At 39.8% G+C, this 16015-nt stretch overlaps 1 protein-coding gene across 1 annotated transcript in view; it reads right to left on the minus strand.

Annotated features, from left to right (window-relative positions):
- wdr18 (WD repeat domain 18) overlaps positions 1 to 16015 on the minus strand; it is a 209751-nt gene that overhangs the window by 42528 nt on the left and 151208 nt on the right. Inside the window, exon 7 of the mRNA XM_063032491.1 lies at positions 9846 to 9970. Within this exon, the coding sequence (XP_062888561.1) occupies positions 9846 to 9970 (125 nt within the window). The remainder of the gene's footprint in view (positions 1 to 9845; positions 9971 to 16015) is intronic.

Here is a 16015-nt window from a genome sequence, read left to right on the forward strand (position 1 = left end):
CTTTGAGAGATTGGTCATGTCTAGATTGAACTTCTACCCCAGCAAGGGCCTGGACCCATTGCAATTTGCCTATTGCCACACTAGGTCAACGGCAGATGCAATCTCAATGGCTCTTCACACAGCCTTAGACCACCTGGACAACACAAACGTCAGGATGTTGTTCATCAACTATAGCTCAGCATTTAACACCATCATTCCCACAATCCTGATTGAGAAGTTACAGAACCTGGGCCTCTGTATCTCCCTCTGCAATTGGATCTTCTTCGACTTATTAACGAGACAACCACAATATGTGTGGATTGGTGATACTATCGCTGATGATCAACACTGGTGCAGCTCAGGGATGTGTGCTCTACCCACTGCTGTACTCTCTCTATACCCATGACTTCATGGCTAGGCATAGCTCAAATACCAGTTACAAATTTGCTGATGATACAACCATTGTTGGTAAAATCTCAGATGGTGGCGAGAGGGCATACAGGAGTAAGGTATGCCAACTAGTGGAATGGTGTCACAGCAAAATCCTGGCATTCAACATCAGTAAGACAAAAGAGCTGATTGTGGACTTCAGGAAGGAGAAGACGAAGGAACACATACCATTTCTCATAGAGGGATCCGAAGAGGAGAATTGAGCAATTTCAAGTTCCTGGGTGTCAAGATTTCTGAGGACCTAACCTGGTCCCAACATATCAATGCAGTTACAAAGAAGGCAAGGCAGCGACTATACTTCATTTGAAGTTTGAAGAGATTTGGTATGTCAACAAATACACTCAAAAACTATAGATGTCCCGTGGGGAGCATTCTGACAGGCTGCATCACTGTCTGGTATGGAGGAGGGGCTACTGCACAGGACCGAAAGAGGCTGCAGAGGGTTGTAAATTTAGTTGCCTCCATCTTGGGTACTAGCCTACAAAGTACCCAGGACATCTTCAAGGAGCAGTGTCTCAGAAAGGCAGCGTCCATTATTAAGGACCTCCACCACCTTTTCTCACTGTTACCATCAGGCAGGAGGTACAGGAGCCTGAAGGCACACACTCAGCGATTCAGAAACAGCTTCTTCCCCTCTGCCATGCGTTTCCTAAATGGACATTGAACCCGTGAACACTCACTTTTTTAATATATAATTATTTCTGTTTTTGCAAGATTTTAATATATTCAATATAAGTATACTGTAAAATGAATTTATTTATTATTATTTTATTTTTTTCTTCTTCTTCTATATTATGTATTGCATTGAACTGCTGCTGCAAAGTTAACGAATTTCACGACACATGCCGGTGACAAACCTGATTCTGAAAAAGTACAAAATGTAATAAGGACAAAATGTACTCTTGGTGGAAAACAACATCATACAGTTATTAACAAATATGCATGGAAACAAGCCCTTCAGCCCAGAGTCTACACTGACTATCGACCACCCATTTACACTAAACTTACAAACCACACGCAACACCTAAATTCAGTATTGGAACCAGGTGTCATAAGGCAGTAGCTCTGCTAGCCAAACCACTGTGCCACCCAGCAATGGCTTTGGCAGCCCCACCACTGATCATGCTGAGTGAAACAGGACTAACTGCCACAGAAACATTTCTGCACTACAAATGAAAACACCCTCATCATGTTAGCAATATCACTAAAATACAAAAAGCTGTTGGTACAGGGAATAATGGTGGTTGATAGGGTGCTGATCAAATGAGCTGTTCTGTCTTGGAAAACATCAACTTTTTGACATTTGTTGGAACTATAATCGTCCAGGTAACGAAGGAAATTTCATTACATTTCGGATTTATACCTTAGGAGTTAGGAAGTCAGATATTCACTGCAGTTCCTCTAACCTGTTCCTGTTGTCAAAGTATTAAGTGGTTGAACCAATCAATAATGAAAGATGTTGATAGTTAATACTAATGCCACTGAATGTCAATAGAATAGAATGTTCTAAGTAATAGAAAAAAATAGTAGACATGAAGCCATTAAACTAGGACACAGATGTCAAAAATTTTTCCAAAAAAAAGCTTCAGAGTTCAAGAACCAGTTAAAAAGTATGTGCCTGAAACAAACATTCTTCATTGTTGGCAGAATCTCAGATGGTGACAGGAGGGTGTGCAGGAGTGAGATATACCAGCTATATGAGTGGTGTCACACCAACAGCCTTGCACTCAACATCAGTAAAACCAATCAGCTAATTGTGGACTTCAGAAAGGATAAGATGAAAGAACATTCAACAGTCCTCATACAGGGATCAGAAATGGAAGAGTGAGCAATTTCAAGTTCCCGAGTGTTAATATCTCTGAGGATCTAACCTAGTGCCAACATATCGATGCAGCTAATAAGAAGGCAAGACAGTAGCTATATTTCATTTGGAGTTTGGAAAAATTTGGCGTGTCACCGAAAACATTCGCAAATTTCTACATATGTACCATGGAGAGCATTCTGATTGGCTGCTAGTACGGGGTGGGGGGGGTCTACTGCACGGGATCAAAGTAAGCTGCAGAAAGTTGTACAGTGGCATGCAAAAGTTTGGGCACCCCTAGTCAAACTTTCTGTTACTGTGAATAGCTAAGCGAGTAAAAGATGACCTGATTTCCAAAGGCATAAAGTTAAAGATGACACATTTCTTTAATATTTTAAGCAAGATTACTTTTTTATTTCCATCTTTTACAGTTTCAAAATAACAAAAAAAGAAAACGGCACAAAGCAAAAGTTTGGGCACCCTGCATGGGTCAGCACTTAGTTACACCCCCTTTGGCAAGTATCACAGCTTGTAAACGCTTTCTGTAGCCAGCTAAGAGTCTTTCAATTCTTGTTTGGGGAATTTTCGCCCATTCTTCCTTGCAAAAGGCTTCTAGTTCTGTGAGATTCTTGGGCTGTCTTGCATGCACCGCTCTTTTGAGGTCTATCCACAAATTTTCAATGATGTTTAGGTCAGGGGACTTTGAGGGCCATGGCAAAACGTTCAGCTTGTGCCTCTTGAGGTAGTCCATTGTGGATTCTGAGGTGTGGGTTAGGATCATTACCCTGTTGTAGAAGCCATCCTCTTTTCATCTTCAGCTTTCTTACAGACAGTGTGATGTTTGCTTCCAGAATTTGCTGGTATTTAATTGAATTCATTCTTCCCTCTGCCAGTGAAATGTTCCCCGTGCCACTGGCTGCAACACAAGCCCAAAGCATGATCGATCCACTCCCGTGTTTAACAGTTGGAGAGGCGTTCTTTTCATGACATTCTGCACCCTTTTTGCTCCAAACATACCTTTGCTCATTGCGGCCAAATAGTTCTATTTTAACTTCATCAGTCCACAGGACTTATTTCCAAAATGCATCAGGCTTGTTTAGATGTTCCTTTGCAAACTTCTGATGCTGAATTTTGTGGTGAGGACACAGGAAAGGTTTTCTTCTGATGACTCTTCCATGAAGGTCATATTTGTGCAGGTGTCACAGCACAGTAAAACAGTGCACCACCACTCCAGAGTCTGCTAAATCTTTCTGAAGGTCTTTTGCACTCAAACGGGGGTTTTGAGTTGCCTTTCTAGCAATCCTACGAGCAGTTCTCTCGGAAAGTTTTCTTGGTCTTCCAGACCTCAACTTGACCTCCACCGCTCCTGTTAACTGCCATTTCTTAACTACATTACGAACTGAGGAAACAGATACCTGAAAATGCTTTGCTATCTTCTTATAGCCCTTTCCTGCTTTGTGGGCATCATTTATTTTAATTTTCAGGGTGCTAGGCAGCTGCTTAGAGGAGCCCATGGCTGCTGATTGTTGGGACAAGGTTTGAGGAGTCAGGGTATTTATAAAGCTTTGAAATTTGCATCATTGAGAATTTGTGGCTGGACATGAAAAGAGCTGCTCAGTCATGATCCCCATGCACTCTGACAGAGCTTGAGCAGTTTTGTAAAGAAGAATGGGAAAAATTGCAGTGTCCAGATGTGCAAAGTTGATAGAGACCTATCCACATAGACTGTCAGGACTGTAATTGCTGCCAAAGGTGCATATATTAAATACTGACTTAAATGGGGTGAATACTTATGCAATCAATTATTTATTGGTTCATATTTGTAATTAATTTAGATCACATTAATTAGAAATCAGTTGAAACTTTGACACAAAAGAATATTTTTCTGTTGATCGGTGTCAAAAAAGACAAATTAAATCCACTGTGATTCAATGTTGTAAAACAATAAAACATGAAAACTTCCAAGGGGGTTGAATACTTTTTATAGGCACTGCATATATAGTTTTCAGTTTTTTTCCTATATTATCATGTATTGCATTGTACTGCTGCCACAAAGTTAACAAATTTCATGACATATGCTGGTGATATTAAACCTGATTCTGAATTAAAGGCTGAAAAGAAGTAATGATGCCAACTACAGGTGCAAATTCAAATTGAAAGCAATGCCACTGAAACATGGTTTTCAGTTGCTCAGATAAAAAGCCAGATATACTTGGTGATAAGGTCAACAAGATAATCAGGGAAAACACGTGAAGGGAAGAACTACCTTTGTAACTGAGGATACGATTAGGCCACAAATGAGTGAGGATTTGGTGATAAGTAAGCAAGCACAAAAGGTTTTTTTGGTAGAATTAGTAGACCCCCCCGCCTCAGATTTGCCTTAAATATTTCACCTTTCACCCTAAACCTATGACCTCGAATTCTAGTCTCACCCAACCTAAGTGTAAAATGCCTGCATGAATTCACCTTAACTATACCTTTCAAAATTATGTATACCTCTTTAAGATCTCCCCTTATTCTCCTGTACTCCAAGGAATAAAATCCTAACTATATAATCTATCCCTACCACTCACGTCCTCAAATCCTGGCAAAATCCACATAAATTTTCTCAGCACTCTTTCAAGCTTATTGATATCTTTTCCTGTAGGTATATGGATCAGAACTGCACACCATGCTCTAAATTTGGCCTCACCAACATCTTATACAACTTCAATATAACATCCCAAATCCTGCACTTAATGGGCTGAGTTATGAAGACCAATATGCCAAAGCTTTCTTTATCAGCCTATCCACCTGTGATGCCATTTTCAAGTATTTATTGGCTCTGTATTCCCAGGCCTTTGTTCTACAACACAACTTCATACCATACCATTCACTGTTGTATGTCTTATGCTGCTTTGGCCTCCCAAAGCCTCATATGTCCTCACCTCACACTTGTTTGCATTAAATTCTATCTGCCAATTTTCAGCCCATTTTCCCATCCGGTCCAGATCACTTTGCAAACTTTGATAGCCTTCCTCACTGTCCACTACACCCAGTTACTATATCCCCAAGCTACATTAGACATTAGTCATAACATACTGGACCTCCGTTGGGCCACTGCTAATGACATAATACACTCTCAGAGGGCAAAGGGCTTGTGTTGTGACTTAAAGGATTCACTATAATTATAAATGATTAAGCAATGGAATATCACATGTCTAGGTCTGTCAAGACACTAAAGTAGGTGAGGTGCAGTAGCACAGTCATTATATTACTGGTCAAAAGCAAATCTCTTAATCCAGAGACTTCAGTTGAATTGCACCAGTGAAGGAAGTCTGTTGTGCTTACTTTGCTTGGCCTTTGCGACTCCAGAATCACAACTAAGTTTTAAATGGCGTTAGGAACAATAAACAATGAATAATAAATTCTGGCCAGGCCAGTGATGTCTTCATTTTATGAGTAAGTAAAAAATAGGTATTAGAACATAAGACATTAGCAAAGAATTAGGCCATTCAGCCCGTCAAGTCTGCTTCATCAATCAATGATGGCTGATGTATTTTCCCTCTCAACTCCATTCTCCTGCCTTCTCCCTGTAACCTTTGATGCCCTTAGTAATCAGATTCACCCAGTTGATGAAAGTATTGCATTACAAAATGTTAGTAGGTTAAACGAATATGAAAATTGTGGAAGTCTACGAAATTATAGATTTTAAAAAAGGGACAAGGGCACTTTCTAAATGGCAAAAAGCTAGAAGCAGCAGTGCTCCAAGATGATTTCCAGTCCATGTTTACAGAACATCACAGCATGTACAGAAATTAAGCAAAAATAAATGATGGAATGCTGACCTTTACTTCCAAAGGACAGAAATACAAAAGGGGGGGGGGGGGGAGTTAGCAAAAGCTATATAATGACTTGATTGCCAGAGTGCTGACAGCAGTGGGCACCATACTGTGTTCTTGGAACCACTATGGATAGAAATGCCAATTCTCAATCCAAAATCTAAGATAGGAAGATTTCTGATCTGGAGAAAAGACACGTACAAAGAATTTGATTACAGATCAACCATGATCTCAAAAAAATTTCAGAACAATTTTAAGGACTTATTTTAGAAAGAGACAGGTATTTTCAGGTTCCAATGGAAATTTATTTTAAAAAATCCATTCTTGATAGGCTTAAATACAACTTAAGTGAGGGCACAATAATTGAATTAAGCCCCAGCTACCAATCTGATCTTTAGCACTAAATTCTTACAGCTCCATATCTTTGCTTTTCTATAACCAGAACCAGTTGCAAGTTATAATGTACAATTTCTCCAGGTTTCATTATATATCAAATAACTGAATAAAATCATACTGTGGAAACAGTAGTCCCTGAGGGGTAAATTTAATAATTCATCCATCAGATTTCTGACTACATAACGGATTCAACAAATCACTGACTTGTTTTATCTTACCAATTTTATCTCTGAAATTGCATTTTCCTATTTTCTCGGGGTTGGAATTACTAAAGTCACATTTAAGGGAAAGAAATATCATTTGGAAGTACATCATTTTTGTCAAGATTAAATTCACAAATTTAATGCTAAAAATAGAGTGACCAAGAAGTTAAAGATTAATCAATACATAACATTACTGTTGGGAGTTCTACATGAGTTAGAAAAAGTATAGAGATTTGTATAACTCTTTTACTAGTTTATTTCCTTAAAAGGGTTATTGGATTATGTACCTCATGTGTTATCTGACACTTTCTTCAACTATCATGCTTCATGCAAGTGAACCAAGTCTTTAAAAACTGTAAAGTGCATCATAGCCAAGCCCTGTCTGGTTCTTATTCAAGGATCAAAATTTACTCTTCTTTGAACTAACTGGAATTAATTGGAGCAGACAGAGTGACCAGCAAGTTCAGAACTTCTGCAATGAGACCCAAATTGCCCAAAATTTACATGGGTAAATGGTGGTGTAGAACTGTTAACATTTTCCAGCAAGTTTACATCTGATTACTCAGTAGAACAGCACTCCTACTCTGGAGTAGTAAACTTCTACTTATTCTGTACTGTGGGTGTTGGTGGCAAGGCTAATTTTCATACCTAATGGTGTTTGAGAGTGATTCTGGGTTTTTACTTGCTGCAGTCCTATCTAAATTTAACTATTAACCCAGAGATACATTTTAGTGCCCCAAATGAGATCAATGATTGTAACAAAAACTATGCATCAAATATAACTGAATTCTTTCTGCACACCTCACTGCTGGGTGTCAAATCCATATTTACCATTTGGGTTTCACCATGCCAAAGCTCAGCTTTACAAGAATTGATCTGTCCTTCTGAATCGCAATGGCAAGCTTCCTCACTCTTGAAGCAGTGTTTGCTTTACTGAGGATAATTTCTGTGACTGGTCTTTGAAAGTAGAATAATTTAATGGAAATAATGGAATGAGAAACAGCAGTGACAGGCACCAAGAAATTCCAATGGAGAGAAGTGTAGAGGACAGAAATCCAAGAGGAATATTCCCCTTTCCTTGGAGGGGCTATAATTTTCAAAATATTCTCTATGTATCATTCTATAGAGGCTGCAAGATAACAGCATAGAAATGATTTTAGACTTTCCTGACATTAAATTGTGAAGCCAACAGAGAAAAGACAATTGTCATTATAGATTAGTGCTAATGAAAACAATCAACCAGAAACATTGTTTCTCTTGCCATACGTGTTGCTTGATCCATTGTGTGATGCTAGCGTTTTTGTACTTTTATTCATAATTCTAAATACAGGTTTCCCCCGCCATCCAAAGGTACAGCGTTCCTATGAAACGATTCATAAGCCGAAATGTCGTAAAGCAAAGAAGCAATTACCATTTATTTATATGGGAAAATTTTGTGAGCGTTCGCAGACCCAAAAATAACCTACCAAATCATGCCAAATAACACATAAAACCTAAAATAACAGTAACATATAGTAAAAGCAGGAATGATATGATAAATACACAGCCTATATAAAGTAGAAATACTTCTCTACAACGATTGTCTGCACAGATCTCTGTAGTGAAAATCTCACGCAAGCGCTGTTGGCATAAACGCGCTCTCCAGTAACCTTTAAACTGTGAAGCTGCCAAATCTACCAAATAACACGTAAAAATACACAGCCTATATAAAGTAGAAATAATGTATGTACAGTGTAGTATCACTTACTGGAATTGGGAAGACATCGAGCACACTGATGATTGTGTGTTAGACTGAGTCGTCGCAGGCTGAGTGGTGCAGTGGCCCCCACCCTCCGGGCCGCCGACTGATACATTGCTGCGAAGCACGCAGGGGTCCAGCGGTAGCCAGGAGGCACACAGCACATCTTTAAGAAAAAAGCCAAAATAAACATGCTAATTAATTAGGTGCTGCCCGGCACGTAAATGTCGGCGCAGATCAGAGGTGATTGCCCATTGCATTGACACTGATCTGGGCCGACAATTACGTGCTAAGCAGCACCTAATTAATTAGCATGTTTATTTCGGCTTTGTTCTTAAAGATGTGCTGTGTGCGTCCCGGCTACCATTGCATTTTCCGCGAATCAGTATCTGTCCGTGGCCTGGGGGTTGGGGTGGTGGGACACTGGGGTGTCATCTCATCGTCGATCAGGGCAGGCAGCTCATCTTCTCCTATGACTGCCCGCCTCGATGTCAGAAGGTCGAGGTTCGTCATCTGCTGTGGCTGATGTGGAAGGCTTGCTTGACTGCTGAGCCTCACTCATTTTTCTATCACACAGTTCTTTAATAAGGACTCAAACCATCCTGCAAATATCTCCTAAACCGACGTACCCTTTCAAAATTAAAGTCGTACTTTATCATTACTCATTCGCTTTCAATTGTTATCCTTTTTTCTTCCAATTGCATCAGCTTTTCATCTGTCAGTTCTTGGTGATGGAATGCCAAAACCTTTTCAACATCATGCTCGTCAGCTTCCACTCACATTGTCCTTACTTCGTTCACCACGATCAAAACGCTTAATTATGTCTAGTTTTACGCTAAATGTAACACCCTTATGAGATCTTTCAGGCTTTTCCGATACCTTAGAACTCATCTTGCAAACGGCTGCTCACAGGCACGTGTTAAAGCAAAGCAGTTCCCAATCCGGGGGAGGGCAGCTGCTCGGGGTGCGCTCTGCCTTTTATCGCGCGCTGAATTTTTTTCATAACAGTGAAAACACCTTCTGAAAGCGAAAACAGGGTACTAATGTAGGTCTTTCGTAACAGTGAGGTTTCGTAAAGCGAACGTTCGAAAAGCGGGGGACACCTGTATACTATATAAAAGGGAGCAAACAAACAAAACTGAAATGTCAGTTGCTCCAATTACTGTTCAATTCAAATCACAAAGCATAAAATGGCTCATCAGAATTTTTAAAATTAAAATTACATTACTGTTGCTTTGCTGAAACAAGCCATTATTTTGTAGAAAAAAAAACCTAAATTTGAAAGCATAAAAGCTGAGAGTATTTCATAATAAGGTGGGTTTTATTCAATTATTAGTTGTAAGATTCTTGTCTGAAGTGATATTGATAGAAATACTTAAACAGAAACTTGTATATTTAAGCTTAAGGATCCTGAACATTGTTCAAGCATCTCAAATTAACCAACAATCTTGCCTTACCTTTATGACTGACTGTTCTAAGGCACTGCTTGCTTGGAATGTCCCATAATCTCACTGTCTCATCATGTGATCCTGAAATCAGCAATGTTCCATCAATGGAGACCGACAGACAAGTCACCTGATTCCTGTAGAAAGATTCCAATGAGTTTAAACTATGAAACAAGAAGATCAAGTAAATCCACCTGCATTTTTCTTCACCTTCTTTTGTACCCCTGACATTTACTGAAATATGATTCCATTGGCATTGACCACCCTCACCCAAAATCTTGATTTGCCATATGGTGCAGTTACAATTCTAGCAATATAAAATATACATCCATAAAAAGATTCACTAGCAACTCCAATCCACTCCCTTGTTGGCTAGAGAAGAATTACAGTCTACAAATCAGTGCATTCAAATGAATCAAGAATAGTGAATGTAGACAAATCAATTATCTTTGTTCTTGTCATGGAATGGAGGCTGCCATTTTGTGAAGCAGCTCTGTATCCTCCATTTTGTGAACTGGTTTTGCTGGGCTGAATCAGTGGTTAAGAGTAGACACAATGATGCTCCAGGTAATCTGCTGGACTATAAGTCATTTCCAAACATGAAGTTATTTGAGAGGTGTTTTTAGTATGATATAACAAGCAGGTCTGTGTCTGCCCTGAGTGATTGGAGCTGCTTAGTGCTTTGGTAACTGATTTAGAACAAAGAGCCATAAATTATCTGCTTTCACTTGCGGAAGAGGGTAATAAATGGATGCTGGCTTTGTCCAAAGCCAATAAGGTGACATAGGTCAGTCAGATGACCTTGAGCCAATGAGACTGAAATGCAACATTTGATCTGGTAAGGAAAGTGTATAAAAATGAGAGGCTTCGAATGTGAATCACAGATACAGGTGTGAGCGACCCGACATCGGACACGTGGAGAATACAGCGGGACTACAGGGAACGCCTGGCCAATGTACACTCCTTTGCCTGGGTAGTGCCTTTTCTATTCTTTGACTATTCAGAAGAGTCAGGGAAACCTAGCAGGTGTATACACAGGTACTTGGTTTGTGAATTCATCTGCTTGTTAGCTGAGACAGTAAAGGTACTTGTCTGTAAATACAGATTCTCTGTGCCCCACTGGTTATTGTTACTAAGGGGTAACCCTTGTTAACACCCTTCATTTGCAATTATTTGCATAAGGTTTTCACTAACAGCTAACAAGAATCTTCTTTAGTCATTTTTCGAGAACGACCTGACACTAGCTAGGCCAGCATTAAGTGTGTATCCTTACTCACTCTGAAAAGGTTGTGAGAAACTGCTCTCAAAAATCTGTAGCCTTCCTGGTGAAGATGCTCCCACATGGTGTTGGTAATGACAAAGGAACAACAGTAGTATTTCCAAATCACAATGGAACTGATTTAGAAATATATTCACAAGAAATTCTGCAGATGCTGGAACTCCACAGCAAAACACACAACATGCTAGAGGAACTCAGCAGGTCAAGCAGCATCCATGGAAATGAATAGATGTCGATGTTTCAGGCTGAGACCCTTCATCAGGAGTGGATAGGAATAGAATGAGGTGGCAGATAAATATGTGGCTGAGGAATCGAAGAGGGACAGGGATTCGTATTTCTGGATAATTGGCACCACTTCTGGGTCAGTGGGACCATACGAAAGGGATGAGTTGCACTTGAATCCGAGGGGGTCCAATCCGAGACAGATTTACTAAAGCTGTTGCGAGTAGCTTAAACTAATATGGGAGCGGGATGGGTACCAGGATGATAGAACTGAGGATGAGCTGGCAGGTTTATAAGTAGATGACGGGTGTAACATTAAGGTAAGGAAGGACAAGCCAATGACTGGGTACAAATGCAGGCAGAGCAAAAAGTTAAATTGTACCACAGAGGCAAAATTCAAAAGGGCGAAGAATGCGGGACTGAAGGTACTGTATTTAAATGCATGTAGAATTCGGAATAAGGTGGACGAACTCATAGCACAATAAGAGACCTGTCAGTATGACATTGTAGGCATCACTGAGTTGTGGCTGAAAGATGGCCATGGTTGGGAGCTTAACATCAAAGAATATACTTTGTATCAAAAGGACAGGCAGGAAGGCATAGGCAGTGGTGTGGTTCTGTTGATAAGAGATGGAATTACATCTTTGTAAAGAGGTGATAGAGGGTCAGAGAATGTTGAATCTTTGTGGGTGGAGTTAAGAAATTGCAAAGATTAAAAGACCATTATGGGAAACATATATAGGCCTCCAAATAGTAGCCAAGATGTGGGATTGAGATTGCAAAGGGAGCTGGAAAAGGCATGTAATAAGGGTAATGACATAATTGTAACGGGGGACTTCAATATGCATTGGGAGAATCAGGTTGGTGTCGGATCGTAAGAGAGGGAATTTGTTGAATGCCTATGAGATTTTTTTTTAGAGCAGCCTGTGCTTGAGCCTACTCAGGGGAAAGGCTATCTTAGATTGGCTATAACCCAGATCTTATTAGGGAACTCAACGTAAAGGAAACCTTAGGAGGCAGTGATCATAATATGATTGAATTCATACTGTAACTTGAGAGGGAGAAGCATAACTCACGTGTATCTGTATCGCAATGGAATAATGTTCCAATAGGGGTGCTCGACAGAGCAGTCTTCCAATTTATATCAGGTATCTCTCTGGCGCCCTTCCTTCTTCCCTTTCTTCCATGGTCCACTCTCCTCTCCTATCAGATTCCTTCTTCTCCAGTCCTTTAACAGTTTCCACCCACCTGACCTCACCTGTCAGCTTCGAGCTGGTCCTCCTTGCCCACCCTCCACCTTTTTCTTCTGGAGTCTTCCCCCTTCCTATCCAATCCTGAAGAAAGGTCTCAGCCCAAAATGTCAACTATCTATGCATTTCCATAGATGCTGCCTGACCTGATAAGCTCCACCAGCATTTTGTGTGTATTGTAAATATATTATTGATCCTTTGGAACAACTTGGGAAAACAACATTGTAAGTGGTGGTGTTTCAGGCACTTGAATCCTTTGCTTATGATGGTCGAGATTGAGAGTTTGATGCCTGCTCTAGCTAGTAAGTGCTGTAGCTAGGGTGATTCAGTGGTAAAGGAGATGATTGTTTCTGTCATGGATGGGGTCCCAATCTACAGTGGGAGTCAAACTTATTGAATATTGGTGGGTCTGCACCCATCAGGCAACTGGAAAGTATTCTATCAGGTTTGTGTCTTGTACATAGTAGATAGTGGAAGGACCTGCAGTGTCAAGAGGGTAGGTCAGGTCACTGCACAATATCCAGTTTCTCAGTTGCTGTTATAGTCAGTTTTTCTGTGCTCAGTAGAGTTATACAGAGGTAACCTTCAACATGTAGGTCGGCTTAGTGATGAGAATGACACTGAGGATTAAAGATCTGTGGTTAGACTCTCACTTGTTGGAGATTTGAATCATCTTGTACTTTTCAGACACAAATGTAACTTCTAAATAAAAATCATGGATAATATTTCCCCTTCTTTGGGTTTTAAACTGAGAGAGGAGAAATTAAGGGCATGGTGCCACTCCAACGAAGGCAAGCAAACTCTGATTGTTGAATAGGTGAAGGAAGAGTGGGGGGTGGGGTTGTGACAAGAAAACACAGGAGAAAGGTGGGCCAAAGAAAAGCAGAGATTAAAATAAGTCAATGTAAAGATTACATGAACAACACAGCAAATTTTCTACTAAGGCGAAAAATTGAAAAGGTACTAAATACCTTTTTATGAGGAGAGAGGAATAGGTATACAGTTTATAGTGAGAATTAATGATCTAACTGGGAGACTCAGAACCAGCTGGAAGCTCACAAGAGGTCTCTGTTGCCTCAGAAAACATGGCTGCCAGTGCGGGCTGTAGGTTATTCTGAAGTGCAGGGCCATAAGGGCCCCAAACCCTCACTAATCATCTTCCTAGTTAATGTATAGTCCCTGGAAATTAAAATGAAGACCTCAGGATAGGGATGCTATAGCCAAATTCGTTGATGATACAAGGATAAGTGAATTACTCAGTTCTGCGGAGGACATAAAAAGCCTTCAAAGAGAGATATAGGTAAGTTAAATGAGTTGGAAAATTAGCATGTAGAAAACAGTCTAGTGAAATATTAGAGAAGAAAGTTCTTATATAACTTTGCTGGCAAAAATGAACCCAGAGTACCATGTTCAATTTTGGTCTCTATATTTAAAGAAGAACATTAGAGGAAATGCAGAAAAGATTTACTATTTTGATAACTGGGGAAAATAGGCTGATACACGTAGATAGCCTGAGAAGGTTATTCCTATTCCTTTTATTGGGACATACAAGAATCTGACGGGGATTGACAAGATGAAGACTGAGGGGATATTTCCACTAATAAGTATAGTACATCTGGAAATAGGGAGCTATTAGATCAGAAGTTCCAAAACTCCTTTGGGTTATCGCCCCTTAGGGTCCTCGACCACATCCCCACTGTTAGCCCCCCCCCACCTCTCTTTCCACCCATTATTTAAAATAGAGAAAGAAAATAAGAACTGCAAATCCAAAGAAGTGACAAATAATTGCAAAAAATATTCAAATCTATTTAAACCTTCTTTAATTACAGTAAAAACAATTTTCATCAATGATTTTAGAGCATACATTAGTAGTCCAGGCTACTCACTGCTTCATTGCCTTTTCACCTTTCAAGGAGATGGATGGGCTTGATGCAGTGATATCAGTATCTCAACATCAGGCTGAATGTCACTCAGGAGTTACAAATCCCCACATTCAGTAATTTGCAGTCTGTTTCATTGCTTTGAAAGAAATTGGGCGACGGCACCAAAACCGCGCTCCACTAAACATGATGTTGGAAAGGCAATAAGGAACGTCATGACCTTTTTCCACAGAGTAGGATACAATTCAGAGATTTCTTTCTGCAACCAAAAGGGTGTTTTGTTTAATCCTCAGCTTCAGCTCAAAGACATTTCATAGAGAGATCAGTTCTTCCTCCATCTTTCCTGTTAATTCCTCATTATAAGTATTCAGGAATAGACTTATTACCTGTTCTGCAATTTGGATCAAGAGAAGATCCTGAAATCTCTCTGACATGTCTTTATGCTGCTCACCCAGGTGGGCACACTCTACTTGAAGATCATTATCTGGTATTCTTTCTTTCTCTTCCAACTTAAGAGGCTCAGAAATTGGAAAAGGTCGTGATGGCCAATGATGCATTTGAATAGGGTTAACTTGGATAGAAATCTGGAGATGATTGATTTGACTTTGATAATATTCACATACTTTCCTTGCAATTGAAGTCTGATTTCATTAAATTTTGTGAATAGTTCTGACAAATAAGCAATGTCATGCCTAGTATTCTTGAGCTGATTACTGAATGAAGCATTCAAGACTTCAAGGAATTTTTTTCAGTTTCAACAAGCACATAAAGCCATCTCAGGCAGATTCTTACAGACAGCCATCTGACTTCTTTGTGCAACAGCAAGCATTCAAACTGTTCATCATTCTCAATACAAAGCTCTTGAAATAGTCGGGAATTCAGAACATGGGACTTGATTTGATTTACTGCTGTGATAACAGTATTTAATGATTTGTGCAGCCAATCACTTAGTTGCAAGACAAAGTTTGTGAACCCTTCGCAATCATCTGGTTTTCTGCATTAATTACACATAAAATGTGGTCTAATCTTCATCGAAGTCACAATAATAGACAAATACAATCTGCCTAAACTAATAACACAAAAACAATTGCACTTCTCATCAGTATCAAGTACACCATTTAAACAATCAGTCTAGGTTCAAAAAAGTATGTGAACCTCTAGCTAATATGTTTTTGACAAGCTATTTGGAGTCAGGTGTTCCAATCAATGAGATAAGATTGGAGGTGTGAGATTTGGAGGTGCCTTGCCCTATAAAGAAGACACACAGTCAGGTTACTGACAGAGCCTACTCTTCTCAAGAGGAATATCTGTTCATTGTCACCATGCCTCAATCAAAGTAACATTCAGAGGACCTTAGAAGAGTTGCAGAGATGAATGAAACTGGAAAATGCTACAAAAGCATTTCTAAAGACCTGAGTGCTCATCAGCCCACAGTATGAGAAATCCTCTACAAATGGAGGAAGCTCAGTACTGTTGCTACTCTCCCTAGGAGTGGGCATCCTGCGAAGATCACACCAAGAGCATAACGTGCAATGCTGAAGGAGGTGAAAA

The sequence above is a fragment of the Mobula hypostoma genome, chromosome 24 (assembly GCF_963921235.1).
Source record: "Mobula hypostoma chromosome 24, sMobHyp1.1, whole genome shotgun sequence".
Taxonomy (NCBI): domain Eukaryota; kingdom Metazoa; phylum Chordata; class Chondrichthyes; order Myliobatiformes; family Myliobatidae; genus Mobula; species Mobula hypostoma.